This window comes from Squalius cephalus (genome assembly GCF_949319135.1).
Source record: "Squalius cephalus genome assembly, chromosome: 1".
In the NCBI taxonomy this organism is placed as follows: Eukaryota; Metazoa; Chordata; class Actinopteri; order Cypriniformes; family Leuciscidae; genus Squalius; species Squalius cephalus.
This window is the reverse complement of record NC_137122.1, coordinates 34729815-34755169: the sequence shown is the minus strand read 5'-3', so window position 1 is coordinate 34755169 and position 25355 is coordinate 34729815. Positions and strand designations below refer to the sequence as shown.

Genomic DNA, 25355 nt, shown 5'->3' with positions numbered 1-25355 from the left:
AGTAACTAAAGCCTATTGAAACTTCCTTTTTCAGCTGAGAATACTGATGATACATTTGTGATGCAGCTTAATTTTATAATGGAAGAAAAATAATTAATTATATATTATATTTAATATCACCCAGCAACAATCACAACTTACTCTATCAGTGTCATTCATTACATATGTTCCTGATTCCAAATGCAGAGTCATGTCCAAATCATTTCTCCTCTGTCTTAGAGAAAACTCATTGTAATCAATCTGAGAAGGATTGAACGCATCGGAGAAATTGCGCTATGAGTCATCGATAGCAAAAATAACAGCTGATGCTTGTTCTGTTTATTCATTTTGTTTATTTACTCCACAGTGGTGATCTGACAAGTCAGCACTTTGAATTTGCTTTCACTCTGTAATTGCATCTGAAATACATGTTTAATACTGTGCTGATGTGCCACATCCAAGACAAAACATTTTGGATTTTAAGATTTGAACATCATTGTCTATAGAACTTAATATTGATGTTTTTTTTAGTTTTTTTTTTTATGCTCTGTCAGAGTTGCTTTAAAGGGTAACTAAACCCTAAAACAACTTTTTTTAGTTAATGATCTGTACGACTGGGGCTTTATTAATGCTGTTCATTGATTCAAGTAATTTTTTTGACATTTGGGTTTTAATTCAACAATATATGGTGTAAAAACCATAGACAGTATAAGAAATGGACACAGCGACTCCATAGACTTCAACGGAGAAATGTGAAGCCAATTAGAAGCTCTCACTTCCTGATGGCTGAGCGTACTGCGTAGACTCAAACTGAGCTTGACGACGTAGATGTGACGTGAGCAACCCGTCTGTATTCTAGTAGCTGTGCCAAGAGAAATCTGAATCATTCCCTTCCGAAACTTGCCGAGAGAGGTGTCCATGAGCTAGGAGCAGGAGCAACTTTGCTAAGTATTCTGATTAATTATTTTGTCATTTTGCCTCCACGTCCCCCCATTGCCCGCGAGCTTCTCCTCCTGTCTATACTGTAATTTCTCCACTGTGCGACAGAGAGTTGCGTGGTTATGATGTAATCGTTAACCTATTTTTACAAAAACGGCTTTTACGGGACCATAATGTAAGATACAAGGTAATGGAGCCTTTTTGTCGTGTTTCTCTAGAAATAAACAATGGACAAATGGAGTCTTTAAACGACTCAGATGTAAAGTTATTCACTGGCAAAGTGAGGCCAAAATGAATGGGAGTCAATGGAATGCTAACAGTAGGTGATGGCTTGCTAACTAATGGCGGCCCGCAGGGAAGGTACGTTTTCCGGGTGCTGGATTACCCCCTTGGTAAAAATGTCTGAGAGCTGCCCTCTTCAGTTTGAACGGTGGCTACTGCAGTTGAATTTTCCTATTGGAAGTATGTGGTACCAGCTAACCACGCCCTTACCTACAGAGAGACGTGTCTCAGATGGCCGCTTTTACAGCATTTTTCAAATATTGCCAGTGGGTGGAGTCAGGCTCTGACCAGGGGTTTAGTTACCCTTTAAAAGCTGAAATGCAAAAGGTTTAACATACGGTTAACCTATTCAGAATGTCACAACAAACAGTCAGCTAATGTAACCAAAAATACATGACAAAAAGGAAATAGAAGTTTTTAATATTCTTTTCAGTCCAACTCTTCTATGAATTTTGTTGCATCAGAACATCTGTCTTGAACTATCACAGTGATACGTAGTAGTGCTGCTGAAATTAGACTGATCATGTACAACAGCTGAGAGTAGCAGTGACTGCCAAGAAATAACCAGCATATATATATATATATATATATATATATATATATATATATATATATATATATATACAGTATATATTCCTCCTTCTGCAGAGAAAGTAATGGGAAACAACAACGAGAGGTTTTCTTGGACAGGTGTTAGAGAGGTTTAGGCCCTGTCTGTATGCAGTGATGCACACTGACTTTATTTATTGAAGCTGAAATGTGCAGGACGGCACTAGGTGCAGTCGTCTCAGGAATGCTGAATACAGTTTTCTCCCCTTCACATTATTGCACAGAAGAATAGGACATTCCTAAATATGTGCTTGTATGCATCTCTCCAGAGACGCATCGCCATGCTTCCACAATGGACGTAATAAGATTTTTCTGTGGCTTGTATTCATTCTTATTCACTTGGGAACATATAGGGGCAATATTATCTGAAAATATGGATGTGGTTGTGATTAATATTGCATATGAACGCAAATAGATATAAATGTGTATTGCAATGGGAATTAATGCATGGCTGGATGGTTTTAAGCAAAATTGCGTTCATTTATCAGAGAGTGTGTGATGCATTACATTCATATTGCATGAATTAGTTTTTCAATGCTTCCGGAATCCTCTTCCCAGGAGTTTTGATGCTGTAGTTATTAATTTAATTCTGACTAGAACTGGCAGCAGATGGAAAAGGCGTGGAATAGTTTTATGTAGGTCCCGCTGTTTTATATTATCAGCCAGTTATTCATCACCTCTCATTTCCTGTCACTTACCAGAAAATTTAACAAGATCATTAAATTAACATTTCTAGCTTTGTCCTTAATACTGGAGAATAGGGTGTTAAACGATTGAAAAACAGAAGATATTTAACTAACTAAATAATATCTCGTCTCGCTTTGAGACAGCTGAAGTGCTTTGTGCCAACATCTAAAGGACGTTAATAAACCACTTAAAAATCAAGGCATGTGTAGAAAAGCATTGGGGAGATAAACATATTTGCTTATAAGGCAAACTTTTTTGTTTTATCTTTCCTCAGCAGACATCTTTTGCGTTTTGATGTATGGTTTTAATAATACTGAATAAATCTCAGCAGAGATTTTCCCTTGTGCTCTCCGTACAGCTCAAATTGTCTTGTTTTGTGTTATTTTTAATTATTATTATTATTATTGTTGTTTTTATTTCTTGCACAAGATAATTCTCCATGGAGACTAAAGCATCTAGTAGGCCTAAGTGCAGATTACATTTTCATAGATTAATGTAATAGATGTGGACAGAGTCACAATTGCAAACTATCTGCGTTATGATACTGGATGTCACTAAGCTAAACAAACATTTGCATTATTGGCCGATATTTCACTTCTAACCAAAGTAGTTCACAGCTCAGTGCCTAAAGTCATCAATGAATATGAAAGGTCACTGTCTAATGACCTTCATCCTTCATCTCCAACTTTTATTGTGTGTGATTGTACAGTATGTGATAGATCATCCTATGCATCTTTGTGGGTGTGTGTGTTGGTGTGTGCACTGGACTGCACAGTATTGTAACTCTCTTGTAAGTCTCTTGGCCTTGACCAGAACCAAGGGCACACAAACAGCTCAGCCATTGGAGGCAGGTGCAATACCTTTGACTTTAAGAAAAATTGTTTAATTCCTGTAGTAAGTGTAGATCTGAGATGGAATCATTTTGTCCACAATATTTAAGCATGATCTCATTAGAATTCATAGATATGCATATGTTAAGTGTGCACACATTTTTATGTTTGGATAGACAATTCAACGCACAATATCAGCATAGAGAACATCTAACCCACGAAAGCTTTTGCATATGAAGAACTTTAGAGATGTTGAATGTGTACAAATCCTTTGATGTTGATAGAATATTGACTTATTGGTGAAAAACAGAAAGGAAAAACTTTTTTCGTTTTTAGTACATCGTTGTTGTGTAAACGTACTCTAAAACTAAACAAGACAGAGAAACAGAACATAACTGTGACAAAAGGTTCATTTGCTTTTGTTTATGCAGAATGAAATTAATTGAATATGTGTAACACATATGGGCTAATGCAGTTAACATTTACCTAATTTTCTTACGATTTAAATCTGTTATTTGTAATTAAAAAAAAAATCTGATGGCACACAAACACACACACACAAGTAAAACAAGAAGTTAAAGCTGCAGTCCGTAGCTTTTTTGGGTTAAAAATCATCCAAAATATTTTTTTGAGCAAGTACATGACCAACCAATGTCTGCTTGCCTTAGCTCGATTCAAAATGGTAAGCTTGCAATAATGTTTTTAATTCCAGTGGTACTGGTGGATTTCCGCTGGAAATTCGAGCTTGTCTTTGCGTCATTACGTCACATCTGGGCACATAAAGAAGGAGTCTCGGCTTGTAGGCTATATTGCGTGTGAGGATGTTGGAGGTGGAGATTTATAGCCTTTTCTCACTGCACTTGATATAATTAAACTTATCAATTTGATGGTGGATCCAGAAAGGTTCAGACGACAATCATCAGTGACAACTGGAGATTCACCCGTTGTAAAACGCGAAAGACTTCAGACTTCGGAGAAATAAAGAGACTGCAACCGGGCACATACGAAAACAAGGACAAATATCGGAAGGGCATTAAATGTAGTCACGCAACGCTGATGTTGTTAACATTAACAATTTGAGAACAAAGTATAATTTGCACGGTTTGACGTGAAATAAGCGATCGTTAGATTTAATCGGCGCGATTTACTGCAATGCTTTTTTCCCCTTAGTTGGTCAGAACAAAAGTGGATGTTACTTGTTCAGACGACATTTTCCGGTGAAAATTCTTATGTTGGTCATACTTCCAAAAAGTAAAATCTGTGATTGGCGAATGACAGTATCCACACCGGCGCGGCGCTCATTCTCCTCGAAAAACATTGGATTCATCCGCGCTGTGCCGTGCCGAGACGCACGTAAAGTTGATAATTCCGCGAATAACTGCAATTGCAGATTTCGAACAGAGATGGCGACAAAGAGGAAAAACTACGGACTGCAGCTTTAATGTTAAATCATTGGTGTTTCACTTGTATTTCATGCTAATTTGCAATTAAAAATATTTTTCTTGTTTAGTTTAATGATAAATAAGAGTCCTCCTTTAAAGTTGTCAGTATTCTGATTTAATAAGTTTCAGTGTCTTTCCAAAAATTCAAGAATGTATGTGTACATCTTATGTATGGAAATCTACAAATGAGATCACTCTGAATATTTTTGTGAAGGTTTTACATAATGAACTTGTGCTCAAGTCTGGTGTAGCTTCCACCGACAAGGTGGTTTTAGAGGGCAAAAAACTATGAATAAAATACTGCATTTGAAAGACAGCCAGTGGAAAGAAAAAATGATAGGTTAACGGCATGTTTCCAGATCAAGTCTCTAGTCTCTTGGATTATTTTGCTTCTTGAAATTGTGTGCTTGTAATACTACCTGTTCTATTGCCTGGTGGAGAGTATAAACCCAGCAGCCAAAGGACAGGACACGCAAAGTCTGATTTACTGACCCATGAAGTGCATGTGAAATTGCTCTGCAGGTGCAGAAAGTCATGGAGGATTTGGTCAAAATCCTTGAGGATCGCAACAGCCAATCCCCCCCAAAACCACTTTGCTCTGCATTGTGGAGACCACCGGTTTGAGTTCCAGCAGCACCGGGTTCTCAACAAAGCTTTACACATGTATTAGGTGTAGTTTCCAGTTAAACTGCTGCCAATCACAGCCAATCAGATTTAGTGTTTATTGTACAGTTATGTAGAACTAAGTTTTGGACCAATAAGATTTCACAATGGGCAGGGAAACCGCAAGCTACAGTCGTGTCTAGTTAGGACAAAAACGTATTTACAAGGAAGAGATAAAATTGATGTCTTTTTGCTTCAACATGCCTGGAAAAGATACGTGAGAGAAGGTGCCATGGGTAACTATTCCTTATATATATATATATACATATATATATATATATATATATATATATATATATATATATATATATATATATATATATATATATATATATATATATAATGTATATTATATAGTATATAATGTATATATCATGTACATATAATATAATGGGATCTATTACAGTTACCATAGCAGTAGGCGTCCGTCACAGGTGAATTTTAATGAGAATCTGAGGCGTGTACTGATATCCCCTTTGATACTGATAGATGAGAAAAGTGAATGATAGACTTGGGGTTGAAGGAAATCATACTTGCTAGTCTTCAACCTGTCAGATGTTGTGACATTGGTGTTATCAAGTTATTGTCATTGTCATCCTGCAGATTAGATGGAATGAAATTGTTTCTTCAGTGACTTCAGACACTTAAAGGAGAGTTTAAGATTACAATAAACCCGATCATCCCAATAGATCGCACAGCAGACCAGAATAATGAATATGTTTTGTTCCGTGTCATTTTAGTATTATTTATATACTATTATAGTATTTATTCATATTTTGAATAAGCTTTCATTTTGTATTTTTAGTAAAAAAAAAAAAAAATGTTTTTGTTTGTTTTTAGTAAGTTTTTATTTCTATTTAGCTTTTTTATGTCCGTTTTAGGTTTCATTTTAATACTTCAACCTAAAATACTTTCAGCTAGTTCAGCTTTAAAGGCGACATTTCTAATCTTTGTTTATGTTTTACCTTTTTAATCTAATATTTATTTAATTTTATTTGAGTTTTCTTTTTTTTTCTTTTTTTGTAGATATAGATTTGGTTAACAATAACCTCTGGCTTTATGCAGTAATCTACAAAATGTGCCTTAAAATGTAAATTAACTATATATTTCAGCCTAAAATAATTTGAGTTACGCTTTACAATAAATTAAAATTCGTTAACATTAATTGTAGTGACTGTAAAGAACATTACAACATTTATAATCTAAGTTCATTTTAATTCATTAATGTAAATTAATTTATACAACTTGAAATGTTTTAGTATATGCACAAATTAGCATTAATGTAGAGGATTAAACGCCAGTTTATAGTTTGCTCATTATACGTAATGTATTACGTAATGTTAATCTATTGAATGTTATTGAAATTGAGATTTTTTTTTACCGTAACTTAATGCGACTTTCTCCAACAGAAGTCATTTGTAAGGGTTAGATTTAAAACAAACAACTCCTAGAAAGAATTTCACTTACTCAATTTCAACATTTTGTGACATTAAATGAACTGGATTTAGTCAAGTCAAGCATTTTCTTTAATATGACTGAAACAAACCGGTGGAGACGGGAGGAAGCACTCAGGGGCACTCAGCACTCATTGGGTGTACAGTATTGTGGAGGTTTTTGAATCTTGTCCCAGAAGAGCAGTGGGGCAAAAGGTCCATAGGAGGAGTAGTAGTCGACCTTCATTCTTTAACGGGACACCAGGCAACGTTTTCGTGTTTATTAATCATCTTCGTAAGTCGGTATATGGTTAAATGACTCATTACAGGGCGAATGAAGACTCTCTCGCCCACCCCTACTGCCTGTAGGAAGAATATCAAGATTCTTGCAAGAATATGCAAGTTCGGTGTATCCTACCCGCGTTCTTCAGTCTCACAAAGTCTCAGACATCACGACTCTCGCGAGAAGCAGGATCAGTTTACGGCAAGCATCCCCAGCACAGAGGCAGGCTAACGAAACCCGGCTAGCGATTGTTGCAAACAAATTTACTTACCTCAGTAGACATAACTGGTTTTGAAATAGCCAGTTCCTCTGCTCAGCTGGGTTGCTCGTGGCGAGGGGGGAGGGACAACAGTTCGTTTTTACGACAGTGTGTTTGAAAGCATTTACTACCAGACACTAGGGGGAGCTTCGTAGAGAAAAAACACTCAGGCTTGCCTGGTGTCCCTTTAAACATGTTGGTGTGAACTTCAGACATGAGGAAGAACAGATCCAGGACAGCTCTAGGGGTTTTCACTTTTAGTCTGAACACTTTCCACTGCAAACACTGCATTGCAGATCATGAAGCTCTCAGCAACACTTCTGTAGAAGCTAATGAAGATCAAGGCAGTTGTGATGGATGGCCTTTGCTGGAGTGGGTTTCTCCAGTAAATAAGTAAATGACAGTTGAGCAAATTGCGGGAAAGGGGGGATAACAACAGTAAGGATTTAGCAAGTTAGTGAGCTTCAACTGAAGTGACCCTCAAAACAACTCATCAGAGATGCATGCAGTGTCTCTTCAAATGCCTGTGCTTATGTTTGCTAGACTCTTGGGCTTTCATGCTTAACATTTTCTTTCGTTCAACATCTTCCTCTAACACTCACAGCCTGGATCATAACCGCCAAGCCCAAATCCCTGCATCCCTGAGCTCTGCTGTCTTGCTTGCATCCCTATGAGTGGGGAGCTCATACCTGTTCGTCTGCTATATATTTTATTTGTATCTGGTGTCATGTTTTCCATCATGCCTGAAAAATCTCAAAGAATTTTCTTTGACAGATACAGAAGCTACTTTCTAATTTAAAAACTACCTTTTGTGTATCAGTGTTGGGGATTAGTGTTACTGCTAACAAAGGTGTTTTCAAAGGCATTATATTAATTTTGTTTCCCATCAAGTAGCTGTGTAGCATGACCAACATCAGCTAATATGCCATGCGAGCTGATGCAATAATCAAACACACTCACTTTTGTCATGGAGAATTGCGGAATATGATTCATTCCATTTAATTGTTTTGCCCTGAGCGGTCGTCAAGTTAAAAGCTGCCGTTCATTTTAGTTTTTTACCCTATAGTGTATAATTATATAAATTATGGTACATATTGTAGGTTCAAGTTATATTTATTGTGACACATTTGATGTTGTCTCTGTGATTGAGATTTTTTTCCTGCATTCAAATTTATTTATACTTTTGCTATTTAAAACACAGCTCTGATTCTAAATGATTTAATTGGATAGTTAAATTATACTGTATATAAAAATTGTCATTACTTACCCTCATGTTATTTCAAAGCTCGTTCTCATCCTAGGGCATCATATACTGACGCTTTTGACATTTCGTCTACATCGAACGCACATGGCACCCTTTAGCGTCAATATGAGACGCAGATAGATATGGGCCAGAAGGCGCCTCCTAGCGGTCTAACCCTAACCCTACCCCAGACCTAAACCTACCCATAACCGAACAAAGCTCTGTGCGTGTCATATTGACGCTAAAGGGTGCCATGTGCGTTCGATGTAGACGAAATGTCAAAAGCGTCAGTATATGACGCTATAGGATGAGAATGCGTTGGAATTTATATATATATATATATATATATATATACATACTGACAATGAAAGTCAGTGGGATCCAGTTTAGTTATGGACTCCATTACCTTTTATTATATGGACAAAAGCAGTTGAAATATTTTTAACATCTTCATTTGGGTTCCTTTGAAAAAACATGAGGGTGAGTAAATGATTTTTACATTTTAAAATGTTTTGGCGATGTTACTGTAACTTGTTGTGTAGCTAACTACTCAAAAGTAGTGTAAATACAAGTGTGTGTGATGAACGGCTTTGATTAAGATAACAAATTACGCCACAGGTTAAGCATGATTGATGAGCTTAAATCAGGGTCATCGCCTGTTGCCACGGCAGCAAGACTCTGTGACTGACAGTTGGGATAGAAACGTACTCGAAGGGGTGGTGTCAGGGCTGAAATGTCTTTTGCACATAAAAACGGAGAGGAAGAGATGGAGACAGGTAGAGAAAGGGCAGATGATGATATTGTGACAGAGGATGGTCTATTTTATAACCCAAGAAGCTCTGAGAGAGAGTGAGTGTGAGAGAGACTAGAACAGAATATGAAAGACGGGCTATTAATTTTCTATTGAGGGCATGGTATGTCATGGTTGTAATGTCTGGACGTTGTCATGGGCTCTTGCTGTAATGATTACATGCCTGCAGAATACCTATTGAGCTGCTTCACTGGCTGCTGCCTATGGACACAAGCAGCTTCCTTCTAATGCCCTATAGCAACTCAATGGCTACTGCAAAAATGGCACTACATGAGTTGACTCACAACTGATACTGTAGTAGAATTTGATGTTAGCAGCATTCTGCTTGGCTAACCACAAAATATACACAATTATAGAGTGACAGAGTTTATTGATAATTTTACTATAAACATCAGTAAACAATTTTTTATCAGTACTTTTCAGTGTTGCACAAAATATAGTTTATTTATAATCAACATTTCATTATAATTCTTTAGCATTTATCTAGCAACTTTTGTCCTTCATTCAGCAAGGTTGCATTGAATTGATCAAAAGTGACAGTAAAGACTTTAAAATTTTTACAAAAATAAATAAATAAATAAATAAATACATATTTCAAATAAATGCTGTTCTTTTTAACTTTCTGTTCATCAGATAATCTCAACCTCTTAACCTCAGTTAAATCTCAACCTCTTAACCTCAGTTAATTCCTAATAAGAACTTCTGTAGACATCTGACAGAAAAAAAGTATATCTGGTTTCAATCATCGCCCTTTGGGCAATCAGAGCAAAGGTCTGGTCTTCTGTTAGAACGGTTGCAGACAGACAGATGACGATCAGGATACAATTCAAATGCAGGGTTTATTAATAATTCAACAGGCAAAATAACAGAAGGTACTGTAGTAGCAACACATTCACAAATGCTAACTCAAACAAGACCAGACACCAAACACAGGAAAGGGATGAACTTAAGTAGTAACACAAACAAGATACAGAGCTGAAAACAATAAACTAATCATTAGTATTAACCATAGAGACAAAGTAGTGGTGGGAAATTCAAACAAAGGAACACATGACTGATGAAAACAAACTAAAAGTCCATGAAAACGAAACTAAGAACAAACTAACTGAATATTTTGTAACAGTAATTCTGTTTTTGGAGTTGTTTAATCATCCTTTATGAGATTGTTAGATTCAATGACGTTTTATCTTCAGTTGATTTGATTTGAGCTGTGGCTGGTAGTCAGTTGTAGTTCTTGTGTTTCTCTGTTTTATGTTCTTGTTGTTTCTCTTTCTGTGATTCTGCTTGTTAACAGCATGTGTTTATCAGTGTCTGAATTCACTCATTTGTTTTCATTCACTCTGTCAAGTGGACCATATTAGTAAACTAATGTAGGGAATAGTGAATGATGGTGTAGGGTGTGATTTGGGACACAGCCTCTGTATAACACTTTGATCAACAGAAGACGAAGATGATTATAAAAGAACATAAGATATTTTATAAACTCAGAATAACAAGCCAACATACGAAACAGCGTGCTAGTGCACAGACAACAACCGACAATGAACTGAGGGACCAAAGAAACTTAGGCTGCTTTCACACTGGGCTCGTTTGCTGCACCCAAGTCCGTGTTGCTTTCACATTCACTCGAACCGTGCAACCGAACTCAGACCACCTCCTCCAGGTAGTCTCGGGTTCGGTACCCCAGTGCGCACCCGGGTCCACATGACAGCATTCACATTAGCGATTTTTCATGTGAACCGTGCCCCGTTCCGAACTAAACTGCGAGTGTGAAAGCACCCTTAAGTAGTGGCACAAATAAGGTTAAAAAGGAGACACAGCTGGACTAAGAAGACTAATCATATCAGTAACCAGGGCAACACATAAGTGGTGGGTAACTAGACAAAGGAAACACGTTACTGAATGAAAACAAAACAAACTGAACGTGACTGTGGCACTCTGAGTGTCAACTTTGTGCATTTTCAATTCACAGTATATTGCTGTAGGCTACTTTATCGAAAACAACATTTTTTTTTAAACAGCAATTTTTAACAGTGAGTCAACAGGGAAAACTAAAACACAAACAGACTGAACATACACCGAAAACTGAACAGTAGTGATTTTTTTTTTTTTTTTTTAATTAGCAGCATTTATTTTACTTTCTCTGGCATGATTTTTTTTTATTTTTGCACTCGCTCTTCATACTGGGATTGTTTTCTGTGAAGGATACATGCAATGCTGACCTAGAATTTGACAAAAACAAGGTATTTTAGGAGGTATAATTATGCTGTCAACCTTTTGAACTAGTCTCCATGTCTGGAGTGTGCCTATTAAGCCTGAAATACTGCCTTCGTATGCAGCTCAGAAGGAACAGAGCAAGGGTCTCTGACTCATAATGACTCTACTGAGTGACGTCTTATGCTGCATTTTAAAGTACAGTATTATAATATTTTAATGAACTCTTTTCAAATAGGCTGTTGCTGCAGTGTCAGCTGAGCATGTGCTGTAGTTGAACTAGGAAAGATGGACAGAAAAAAGCATTTGAGTTGCTTAAAATAGATAAATAAGCAAAGAATGGAAGAGGCCATTAAATGAGTGGCAGAGAGTTGAAGTAAATTATATGGATGAATCCACACGGACACTGTCTGAAATTACACTAACACTGAATGCACAGAAATAGACAAAAATAATGAATGTTAGAAAGATTATTTCTCTGTCGACATATCACTATCTTCTTCTGTCCTTCTTCTACCATTAGGCTTTATTGTCTAGATTACTAGTTCATACATTCCCTCCTCAGACCCTTAATTAGCACTATAAGCACATATAACTGCAATAACATTCATGGTGTGATAAAAATTTAATTTGTGTAATGTTGCATGTCCAGTAAAGTTCTTTGTTTAATTGGATGTAAAGATGTCCTGTCTTTGACTGTGTCTGCATGTGACATTGTGAATTTGTGTGTCTGTTGTGTAGCCGTTTCGTCAGTGCTATATATTATGAATTATTCACCCCATCATCGTTATTAATGCTCCGTGAAGCAAAGTGCTCACCCTGCAACTCTACAGATTTTTATAAACACAACTGCCGGTAAACACCCTGCCCATACCCCCTCCTTTCCATCCTGTGACAATCCACTGCAGAACGGAAATCGATTTAGGGGAACAAAAGCAGGACCACATAACGAAAAAGGCAGTCAGAGCGCTTTAGTCCTCTTTGGCTTTGATAAAAGTGCTTAAATGGTTCTTAACGCTCCTGATTTGAATTTTCCCATCATTGCTCCGTCCTTTGACGAGCTGCTGGGGCGGAATGGGAATTTGTCTGAGGAGATAAGTGTTGTATCACCTGTTTATGTCATATTAGTTGAAATGATGGTCTGGTACAATACTGTGGTAGTAGTACTTAGTCTTTTTTATTCTATTATGTAGGAGAAAGAGATGGCATTTTTAGATATTTTCTCTCTGTAATTTTCGCTGAAGGCTGAAAGTCATACTTTCTTCTCACTGATGTTTTAAGATTTGAAACAACTGACAGCTTTAGACATGATGGCTGTTGTGGAGGTGTTATGGCCACAGCATTTTCAAGGGATATTTCACACAAAAATGAAAATCCTGTCATCATTTACTCACCCTCATGTTGTTCCAAACCTCGTGACTTTCTTTCTTCTGTTGAACAGAAACTTTCCATTTACTGAAAAGTAATGTTGGGGAGTTTAATAGAGGCCTATACTTGTAATCTTTGGGTTCCTCAGTTGAGTTTGTGTGTGAACGGTGATGCCTTAAAAATGTCAGCGTGTCATTGATTTTGTGATGGTGTGATTGACCGTGTGTAATCATGAGGCCGAGCAGGTTTGGGTGGCTGACTGTCAAAAATATCCTGGCATTATGCCATTAGCCGCAAGGCACTGGCACTCGCTGTCCAGAATAAGGATATAATGCGTCTGGACTCACTTCTCTTCCACTCAAAGATCGACTCAACAGCCAAGGACTTTTCTGCTCTCCTCTGCTCACTGTAAAAAAAATAAAAATAAAAATTAAAAAAAAACTTAAAAATAAAGACCAAAAGTTTGGCTAACTTTTTTTTGTTGTTGAGTTGAATTCGTTTGCTGAATTATTTTAAGAAAGTGCCTTGAAAGACTTAAAATATCAAGTTGCCATGACTTAAAACCTTCCATCATTGTAACAATGTCTGTGTTTGCACAGAAGTGGTTTGCAGTGTTTGTTTTTTAAATTGTTTTCATTAAATGCCTTAACAGTAAATCAAAGACCTAAGTGAAAATGCATTAATCCTAATGTTCTTGTTAAATGATATGAAGTATATTATAATAGACATGCTGCATTTGAAATGATTGTGTTTTGTTTGGAAAGGTAAAAACAACAATAAAACAAGCTGCATTTGAGATACTTGTGTTTTTTAGTTAAAAACTGCAATAATAACATTTTTTTTATTTAATTTATTTGATCTAAGAATCATTTTTACATTGTTCTTTATTTCTAACTCGGTCTTGTCCTAGAATTTCCAGAGCAATAACTTAAACTGAGATTTTATCTTATGGAAACATAACAGAAACTTCATGGTGCAAAAGCCACTTTAGAGATAAACACACTATGGAGTGGAATAAAAGAGTGGAGGAGGGCCTGGAGACAGCGAATGAAATGAGAAAACGATGGCATGTGTGAAGAAGATAATCCATGTGGCAAGCGACAAGGGTGCAAAAAACCCACCAGGCCGGTGACTGATAAGACATCATAGTGCACTTCCAGGTCTCCAGATGAAAAAAGGCAAAAACATAATTCTTCTGGCACACCAGTTGAAACTTCTCCAATTTTGAGGATGACTTAATGTGAACATTTGCAGAAAAGACCACCTTTCACTCTGCGGGATTAAGACCTCTGGGGCAAAGTCTTTATTTTCGCAATTTCAGTAATAAATATCCTGTCAGTCAGAGAGACGATCTGCATACTACATGACCAGTCAGTAAATAAAAAAATTGAGGGCAAGAATACAAGGTGATCAGCTCCACAGGGAGCGTTTATGACGTGCTTTGTTAACACGGTAGTTAGCAGTCGAAAAGACGGTCCAAACCACTCCAAACAGCATCTAATCATTGACCCTATAAATATTCAGATTAACCTGATTTATTCATACATCTATATTCTTAATCCAAACCGTGAACGAGCGAGAGAGAGAGAGAGAGAGAGCTGCTAGATGTAAATTAGCATAACCTTTTGTGAACATCAAGTTGTGCTTTATCTCCTACGCCTTCCCGTAAATATGATTATCATGATGTATTCCTCATATTCTTACAGTCAACCCGGCACACATTCACCTGTCAGAGATGGCACAAAAGAGCCCTGCCACAGTCAAGCTGCTCTTGCCTACAGCCATATCACACAAGCGCCTGCACTAATAGCGCCTCAGTCTGTGTCATTAAATACAATGGGCATCACTCAAACCAGGTCACGCCATTTTGTTATAGAACATTCAAACCGCTTCCTTTCTTTGAATGTTTAATGAGAATAATTTTTTTATTTATTCACAGAAGCGCACAATCCAGCTAATGAGCTTGATTTAGCTCACACAGGCGCTTATGTATAAACATTCACATCTCAAATATGCGCTTCTGAAGATGTCACAAATGTAACATGGTTATGAGCTTGCAAGTTAATTGAAAGTGAATTCATGTGTTTTAACAGTAACCTGCTGACCTCGAGGTAACAGAGGTTGTCTAATCTTGACATGAAAGCACCAAACGTCAGGACTAATGGAAGAGAAATTTTTTGTTTGGAAAGTGAAAATGGAACCTTTTTGAGTTTCATTATTCGTCTAAATTAGTTTAAAGGAGACATATCATGCTTTTAAACCGTTCCTTTTTACATATAAATCATACATTTGTAGTCTATATAAAGCGGAACTGCAATGCTTGGGTCTGAATTCCTCATTATTATAGCTCCACAGGCCCCTTTTCTACCCCTTTTCTGATGTGCGTCTGAGAGCAACTCGTTTTGGTGCGGTCTCTTTAAATACAACTGAGACACTTCATACCCCGCCCCCTCTCCAGGATGCAGAGGTGACACTCGGTTCAACTCCACCCCGTTCGGCCATTTTTGTAGTTTGATAGCAGAGATACGATTATCTAGCGGCACAGAAACTTTTTATTCACACGTTATTAACTAAATGTCAACAACGGAAGACTTGTCCAGCCAGCCTTACATGTTCGAGCCAGAGTCGGAGCCAGAGCGAGATGAAAATGAAGACGACGAACCTGCAGAACAACGTCTTCATATGGATGTATCGCAATGGTGTGTTACTGTATTTACACATGAAACTTTGGTCTTCCGACCTTTTACCACCGTGTCGATTTATTTTGATTAATATGTGCGAGGGAGAGAGAGCAAGACAGCGCTTAGTTTGGAGACAGTGAAGTCTTGTTTACACTTTCGCCTGGCTCCGAAGTGAGAGAGAGACAGCACGTGCGCGACCGGGGTCTCTCTCTGCTCGTTCTTTCAGTTAAACATGCGCCCTGTCACAAGTGCGGCAGTTCATCTACATTAGACGGTGTAATGAATCGTGTGGGTTACTACATCCAACAACCGAACATTTTAACTTACCCTCTCGTAACTTCTGCATCCTTTAGCTTGGACTACAAAATTGCAGCGAGAAATAAAAATGGCGGATTGCTCGAAGTGTTGGGCTGGAAGTCAATGTCCTTATTTGGCAGTTCCGCTGCAAATACTGTGACGTAATAGTTCAAACAAACGTCATAGAGAACAGAAAAATCGGAACAGGTTGAAAAATAAGGCCAAAACAGAATATAAAGATATCAATGAAACACCTGAAGAGAATAATTTCAACTTTTCTGTACTTCTAAACACTCCAAATATACAACAAAATGCATTTAAGGGCTAAAAAAGTGGATTTAGCATGATATGTCCCCTTTAATGACGAGTTTTAAATGCTATTAAGAAAGTATTTAACTTGTGTGCTTATCTCTTAAGCCTTCACAAATGTTTTGCTGTTTGCTGTTAGTTTCGAGAAGCATCCTTGGTCAATAATAGCAAATGACTATTGGCATGTTTACAATGATTCTGAATGTTAACAAACAAGTGGTAATGACAGTATGCCTTTATTCCGAACAACAGCTGGCTTATTGACTTTTTTAAAGGGTGATGTTTATTGTGTGCTTTGTATATCTGAGTATTCTGTGAGAATTTTTAGTAGATGTCATTTTATGATGCTAAGTTCTTGATAGCTTCTCCTAACTCCTGCTAAAACCTAATTTTTTAAGACTGCGATTACCAGACATCTTCAAATTGCGTCTTGTGTTAAGGTGGTTTTAGTTATTTGGATTAAATTGTTTCATTATTAGCTCATTGTCAAAGCTGTTTGGTTTAAATCCTAAAGGGATGGTCTGGTTCCAACGACACGTCTTTGGCTTTTATGAGGAAAGACAGCTTTTAAGTTGCTGGTGCTATATCCCTATTTAATAAGCCACAAGCCATCTTAAGCGGAAATCCTTGCTACTGTTTGTCTTGTCAGTTAAAATTAAATTGAATTTCAAACAGAGAGCAAGCAAAAGAACTGAAGCTGTCAGTCATTGCAGCAAATGAGGACTATGTGGCCTACAGCATCTTGAACATTCCTTTCCCTCAGTCCGAACTCTCTCTCTCTTTATCTTAGAAGGGTGATCTCAGCTAGCGCTAGCTCAGGCATAAAGGATGAGACTGAATATTCATGTCGATTTTGTGGGCTGTGGTCTGGCAGCTGCAGGCTATGGCGATTTATCTTGAATGTCTCTGTGTGTGTACAGACATGCTGTAAGAAGAAACCTTCTCAATCATTCATCCATCCATCAAGCTCCTACACTAGACAGAAGCAGCTCTTTTGCAGATCTTAGATCAGGTGGGCAGCGTTCTCCACACAAGTCTTTGTTTAAAATTGTAGCTAAAAGCAGAAAGAAAGGGATATAGGTGTTGGGTTTTGTAAAGGTGGTGCATGGTCTCTTTTCACCTCATTACTCTGAAATGGCTATATTTGTCTCTGCTCAGTCCGCTGTGTAAAAAAAACTTCATTGGCAAATGAATATAAATGCACCCAACCCTCCGTCCTTTCTCTTCCATGTCAGCTGAATGGGGAACATTGAGGTTGTTCTATCGCTCTTTCCTCGAGGGCTATAATGTGGAAGGGCTCTGAAGGGTGACGGAGAGATTCACTTTGCATCCTGGATAATGAATCAGATGTTATCTTGTTCTCGCAGACTCGTAGTATGTTCTCTAATAATCTAAGTGTGAGCCAAAAGGCATATCTTAAGATAAAGATGCTGCACGGTTCTAATCCTGTTCCTCAAACAAGCAAGGCAAGAAATGCAAGTCTGAAACCCCATTTCACAAATAGTTTATAGCTGAATGATGTAAAAGGGGTGGTTCATCTACCAACAATTCACAATGTCCTTCCAAACCTGTAGAGTTTCTTTCTTCTGTGGAACACAAAAGGATAATGTACTGGTCATTCTTTTCTGTGCTGTTATAATGCATGGGGACTAAAGCTTCCAAGCTTCGAAGGGGACTAAAAGGCAGCATTAAAGCAGTATAAAAGTAGTCCACATGACTTGTGCACAATTTTCCAAGTCTTCTGAAGCCATGTGACAGCTTTGTGTGAGTAAAATACTTTCAATGGCATATTTTCCCCCCTGATTTTCTTCATATCTATATCCACCCTATCTCTCCTTTTACACATTAGTTTGTGATTTATTTGTTCTTTTGAACCTGATATTTCCAGTAAATCAAAGTCAGTATAAATGATGCATTATTTGTTATTAGTCTGTCTCAGTTATTGACTGGAGGGGAATATTATTAATCAATAATTACCTAAATTTCAGCCTATTCCTCCTACAAAGCATCACATGACCTCAGAATGGTGCTTTTGCATTTTGAAAGCATGACAGCTCCCCATTCATTTTTACTACATCTTTTGCATTTCACAGAAGAAAGCAAGCCATACAGGTTTGAAAAAAACACAAGGGTGAGTGCATGACATACAGTATGGCATAATTAAAATGTTTGGTAGAATTCTAAAGGAATATTTTGGGTTATTTCAAACTAAATTCTTTGTACTGCATCTGTGGGATACTGACTGCCAATTACCACAGGGAAACACATTATGCTACATAAAATACTAATGGCAGCCTATACGGCCTATGAATATTGAAGCCTATAATTTGCAGCACTGAAAATACATGTTTCAAAATGCAAACGTCAAACCTTTTCAAAAGTAAACAAAGCACTTAAAAAAATATCAATTGAACAGACTCAAACCTTGATAATTACTGACCCTTGTGACAACTAGCCTAATATAATAATTATAGTTACAGGTTATATATTTTACAACTCTTGTCATGACCAGTTAAAAAAGTATATCCACTTAGTTTTGTTTGGTATCTGCATGAGGAATACCAGGAGGGCACATGAGGGACACGATGTAAATATTGTATGTGAAATGTAAACCACTGTTTATATGGAGCTGCATGCTTTCTGCAAACTCCACCCACAGAAATAACATCAATATCGAATTGCCATCCACCTAGCGAGTATTCCCATCTCAGGAGGATGATTCAGACAACTTTACAGTTCAATAAATGCATATTTTTGATACTAAATTATTCATGTAGGTTTAAAAAATATACAAGCTTCACATTAATGCTTAAACTCTCCAGCCAATTTGCCTGCCAAACTTTCATTATATGCATTTCATAGTATTTATACAAATGCAAAATGACTTCTTATTGTCTATATCAGTTATCGTCTATGACAATAAACATGAATGAAAAAAAAAAATGAAAAATACATCAATGAAGTCAACTTTCTTTCTCACTCTCCCTCTTTCCAGGTGTTTACACGTTATGGGAAATGTTACATGTTTAACGCTGCCGAAGAGGGGAAGACTTTAAGGACTACAATGAAAGGTGGCACAGGCAACGGCCTGGAAATCATGTTGGACATCCAGCAAGATGAATACCTGCCTGTGTGGGGAGAAACAGGTACACACACATACACACACAAACACAGTCAGCCCTGATCACACCATGTACACTTGAGCTTTCCCAGAGCTCTCCCTTGTTAAACATCTCTCCTCATTTGCAGGAGAAACTCTGATTATCTTACAGGTGTCTGATTAGGGCAAGGTTTTGTCAGCGCTTTCAGTGTGATTCCATCCCCAGGGATACGGTGAATATTTGCAAGAGACACACACCTTGAAGAACAGCTGTGATGCTGTAATGGTGCAGACAAATCCAGTGGGATTCATTATCAAATAGATGTTCTTGCAACCTGTTGAACTGATCTGATGCTGCTACACTTCTCTGAACAGTAGTACACAAAAACTTTTTTGATTAGCATTGTGACACCCAAGGAAAGCACAGCCTTGTAGTGTGTACAATATTTCAAAGAAGATGAAAGCATTCAGGATTTAGAGAGCAGCATTGAGAATTCCCAGCAAAAGATTAATTAGCATTTGAAAGGTTACAAGTTTTGCTGAGGCTGAATTCAAATTTATTCCGAGAAATATCAACATACTTTTTCCAACAATGAACAAAAGGAATAATATACATTTCATCAGCTGTTTTGGAAGAGTGCCCTTTAAAGTAATTGCACGAATTGTACCACAGCTTTATCCTGTGAAGGATATGGACAATAACCAGATATATCTGGTTTATTCTGTAGATCTGATCTATGGCTTATTTTATGGGCCCAAGTCCACCTGTTGTCAGATCAGCTATTAGGGCAGAGTCCCTTGGGGAGATTTTGTATGAGTCAATATTGAAATCTTGTTCTCTTCCTCTCATTTCAATTTGCCACGTTGATGATGTATGCGGGAACCAATGAAGTTGAAGGTTTTTTTTCCTTATATGGTTTCCATTGTGCTCACTGCACTGCACTGCTCTTATTCTCATGTGTCATTAGCTATGTTTCCCTCCAAAGTTGCGAATTAAGCACTGTTTCTTTCTAGTGAGCCGAAGAGAACTAAATCGTCACTTCCTGATAAACTGCCGCTAAATATCAATAAGAAATATGGAAGTTGCTGCAGTAGGAGAAGCCACTTATAATAATTTTCGTATATAATCAAATACTTGCACCTTAGAGCACGCAGACAAAACGCAATAAACGTGATCATGTTATCTTGCTTTCGGATGCCTGCTGTTTGGGAACGCAGTCGTGTAAGACAGTTCTGGCAGGTAATTATATCCAACCACTTTGACGACAGACCAAAACAGCATTTCAGATGCTTTGCAACAAGATTTGCTAAGCGCCATCCCAGTGCGCAAAGTCACATGACTTTTTTTGGTGCACATCGAGGACTTTATTCGGTAAATGTGTTTCCATCGTAGTTTATGCGTATGTTTCTTGAATAATAGCACATGAGTTTTTTTTATGCGCATTTTTAGAATGAATGCTTATCTTGGCATTTCCATCCAGCGTTTATCGCAATATTTTTTGCGAAATCTCAAAAAGCGCATAAAAATAGGTGGATGGAAACATAGGTATTAAAGCACCGAATTTGAATTGTATGAAGATGTTCACCGAATAATAATTTAGTCAGTTCCTCGCACAAAGCTATCTTATGGTTTCAGAAGACTCATTTGGACCACTTTTATAATTCTTTTATGTGCTTTTTGAGCTTGAGAGCTACTATCCTCTCATCCCACATCCATCTCCTGTTGTGTTCCATACTGAGTAAATGCATTTTAATTTTTGGATTAACTTGTCATTTGATATTGTTCCGGCAAAGCAGTTTTCATTTGTTATGTATTTATTTACTTTAGGACATTTGAATAAAAGTCATTGTCTATCATCAAAATGTTCTTTGTACAGAAAATAACAACCGTAGGCTTACTGACAAAAAAAGTTCTTTATTTAATGAAAAGTAAAAAAAAAAAAAAAAAAATCTAGTTTCAAAGGAGAGCCACTGCATAAGAGGATATTTGAGGAATTCTGTACAGTAGCTGGGATTCCTCCTGTTCCCGTTGGAAGGGAGGGATGGAAGGAAAGGCAGAACATCACCTGCTGTATTGTTTACTTTCTGCATTTTCATGATCAGAAAGTCATCTGTCTGTCTACATCCATTCCACCTCTAACACTCCAAAGATTTTGGATGGCCATGGGGAAAGAGATGGAGAAATTGGAAATGGTGAAGAGGAAGTGTGCGCTTGCATATGTAATATTATGAATGTGCTACGTTGCACTGAAAAATGTTGGCATGATGCACAAGAAAGATGACACGTCTGGAGCAGAGAAAGAGCCAGTGATAAACTTGCTATCATCTTTTTCAAATTTAAGACATGGAGAGAGATCCCTGAACCTCACTGAATAAATGTGCAGCCAATCCGTCATTCTGTCTGCTGGTTTTAGAACTCTGATGAATGCAGAGTGATGAAGAACTTATTCACTTTGAAAGAAGAAATGGGGAGATAAACAGTATATTATGTAGAGCAAGATTCGGTGTGCTTGAACTGGAATATTGATGTGTTTATTGTTTTCTGGATGCAGTGGTGAAGCTCAGCAGTACCATAAATCCAGTCAAAAGATTGCTACTTTGCTTTTTTTGTTTCAGTACATTTTGCATTCCCTTCACTCATTTCACTTCTCCTCCCTCCTCATGTTTGTGTCTTTTTTCAGTGCCTTCATAGTGAATAACATTTCCTATAAGAATCTTGATTTCTGAATTACTTCGTCAATCCTGGAAGATGAACATGTTGACATCATCTTTCTTACTATATGTAAAGGATAGTCCACGACTAGGTTTTAATTAAAAGATTTTAATGCACGATGTGGAGGCAAAGAACTACCTGACGTAAAGCATTTAATGCTTAGCCGTAGATTATCTCGCTAATAGAGCATGGTGCCAACTTGGACAAGTTAAATCTGTCATTGATGTTTCCAGCATAAACTTTGACCGAATGGATAAAAATTACAGTAACTGTAATTTGGTTAAATACATACTCTAACTGACACTGACGTCGCCGTCGTCAATCAGAAGTACTTCAAAATCCACGTAACCATATATATCATACCCTTGCCTGCGATCGGCACGCTGCGTGATGTGAAAGCTTCTGTCATCCCTCCTCTTCCCCAGCACCACATGTAGAGATCTGCAACAGGGGTCATTTCTTGCAGCAGCCTTTCCCTTGTTTGTTATTTTTGACTAAGCTGAACAAATGATTGCATTTGTTCAGCATCAGCAGCAGCGTATCACATTGTTATGACTGAATTTGTGTTAGTTATTTTATCTATTGGTTGTTAGATCTAGAATTTTGAAGTAAAAAAGAAACGCTGTAAGATTACATTTTCAGTGAATTGGGAGAAAGAGAGAGACCTTGCATGTGTAAATTTCCGTATATGGTTTTCTGACAGACCATGGTATAAAATGGTTTAATTACTGCACATCTTTGAATGCTCTGTTTTTCTGAGATGATGCTTTTGATTCGGAAAGCACAGTGCCTTGACATGTTCCAGCTTTATCAAAAGACCTTTTTATGTTTGTCACCATGCAGTTTCTTTCTTTTATGTGAATGCTTTCTCTTTTCTTTTTCGTTTTCTTTTTTAGCCAGGGTTCGGCTTTGTTTGTGTGTGTGTGTCAGGTTTGTGCACCGTTAAGAAGTGATTTGTAAATGCAAATTCAATCTGCAGTGCACAGGATGTGTCATTATAATTCAATGTGAGTTTAATTAATGAAGTTAAAATGAAATTTGAAGAAATTCCTATATCTGCTGTAATTGTAGGTTTTAATATAATAATAATAATAATAATAATAATAATAATAATAATGTCACCTGTAGAAATTTGGTATGACATTTATATATTTCATACAAATATAAAAAACTACAGTAAAAATCTCACCAGAGTATGATTATATAACTCCAAAAACAGTATCACCATTCACGTATTACAAACCAGTTTGCCTTTATTTATTTAATATGGTACATATACATATACACTGAAGCCATTCAACTGTCCCATTGAAAGAGCTCTTCTCATAATCCCTGTTATTGAACAAACTGCTTATGATTATGCTTTTATATAAGGCATTTGGTTTTCATATATCTAAATGTTTTTGTTTTGCAATGTGCACAAGCTCTTTTTAATTGATTTTAACGGATTTGTGTACAGAACTTTTGAAACTGAAGAAATTCTGTTGATGCTTTGAAACGTTTTATGGGTGACATTGATTAAAAACTTAATCCTAAAACAATTACAATTTTTTGTTTTACTTTCAGCAGAGGGACCAAAAGAAAATACAATGTTATAATCATACTACTATGGCCGTTCATGTCGAGTGCGACGAACTGCTTCCCGTTTTGAGCGTCTCTCTTCCAGAAATGACTTGTAGGACTCCTGAGAGTCCCTGCGGCCGTTGTTAATTGCTGCACGCCAGTTGGGTCTGTCATTTGTCATTTTTCCTTTACATCATTAACATGTTAAATAGAGAAGTATGCAAGCAAAAACCATGCCTGTTCCCAAAACACTGCTTGTATATAGACAGCTGGCCTGCTCACACTCAACCCTGCAAGACCAGTTTCTCCAGCTCAGTTTTGCTTGAGAACAGCATAATGCTGGACCACCAGCTAGACAAGCACAGCATAAAACCAGAACTATACCAGCATAAACCAGCCTGGACCAGCACTATACCAGTCCAGCACTTACTGGCATAAACCAGCCTGGACGAGCACTATACCAGTCCAGCACTTACTGGCATAAACCAGCCTGGACCAGCATAAAATCCATGCTGGTTAATGCTGGATTTTTCAGCAGGGTAATTAGTAATTAATGTTCGTTCAAAAATGAAAATTCTGTCATCATCTACTCACCCAAGTTGTTCCAAACCTGTATGAGTTTCTTTCTTCTGCTGAAGACAAAATAAGATATTTTGAAGAAAGTCAGTAAGCAAACAGTTTTTTTTATACTATGAAAGTCAGTGGGATTCGTCCACTGTTTGGTTTGATTTTTAATGAACTATCCCTTTAAGTAAAGTGTTACCTGTCTTTGCTGAATTTCTTTGAATTTAAATTCAGTACATTCCTCTTCAAATTCCAAATTTAACATCCTGTGACTCAAATCAATTCAAACTCATGAACTGAAAAGGAACCCATTCAAAATTCTGAACTTTGCTCAACCCTGTGTGTGTTTTTGTGTGAGTGTGTTTAAAGGCAAATGTCTTTGTTCTACACAGTATAGTTAGTCTTAGAACAGAGTTTAGGGGAGACCCCTAAATCTCTCTTCATACTCTCTTTCTGTCCTTCATGCCTGCACTCTCATCTCAGTTCCTGATCAAAGCCGGATATTTATGCATTCTGCTCAGCATGTGTTGTTTTTCCACTTTGTAGCTATGGAAACGCCTGCAGGTTTTGGCGGGTGATCACTAAGTCTGGAATCAACAGCCTCAATCTGTAAAGATATTACATTTCACATGGCAAATATTTGATTGATTTCTTTCCGTTTCTAAACTTTAATTAAACCAGCTTGCTTAATAATTGAGCTGAGAAGCCCAAACGGGAGTCAATAGTCATTTTTAACCAACAATTGTTTGATCATGTGCAAATATATTGATTACTGCAATAGCAGCAGCCCACATAGCAAGCAGTCTTGGCCCGAATGTGGCCTCAGTCTGGCACTGCTGGCCTCCTGTCGGCAATAGCATGTATCCTGTCAGCCAGAGCTAGGTCATGTGTGGCAATGATGGCACAGTATTGTGCAGGGCAAAACACATGAGGACCAAATGTTGGTGGAAGGAGTGTGGCCCAGATCAGTCCATTGATTATCTGGCCCAAATCAACCTTGTGGCCAGGCCATATAAATGCACTTTCCCACATTTTATTTGACCCAGCTCTGTTCCTCAAAACCCCTTTTCCCTCGGCCCACATACC

The 25355-nt window shown here is 37.4% G+C and overlaps 1 protein-coding gene across 4 annotated transcripts in view; it reads left to right on the top strand.

The window, feature by feature from the left end:
• Window positions 1–25355, top strand: part of asic2 (acid-sensing (proton-gated) ion channel 2) — a 430731-nt gene that overhangs the window by 362074 nt on the left and 43302 nt on the right. For all 4 annotated transcript variants that reach the window (XM_079873024.1, XM_079873023.1, XM_079873022.1 and 1 more), the window contains one exon: window positions 19325–19475. In XM_079873024.1, coding sequence (XP_079729150.1) covers window positions 19325–19475 — 151 coding nt within the window. The remainder of the gene's footprint in view (window positions 1–19324; window positions 19476–25355) is intronic.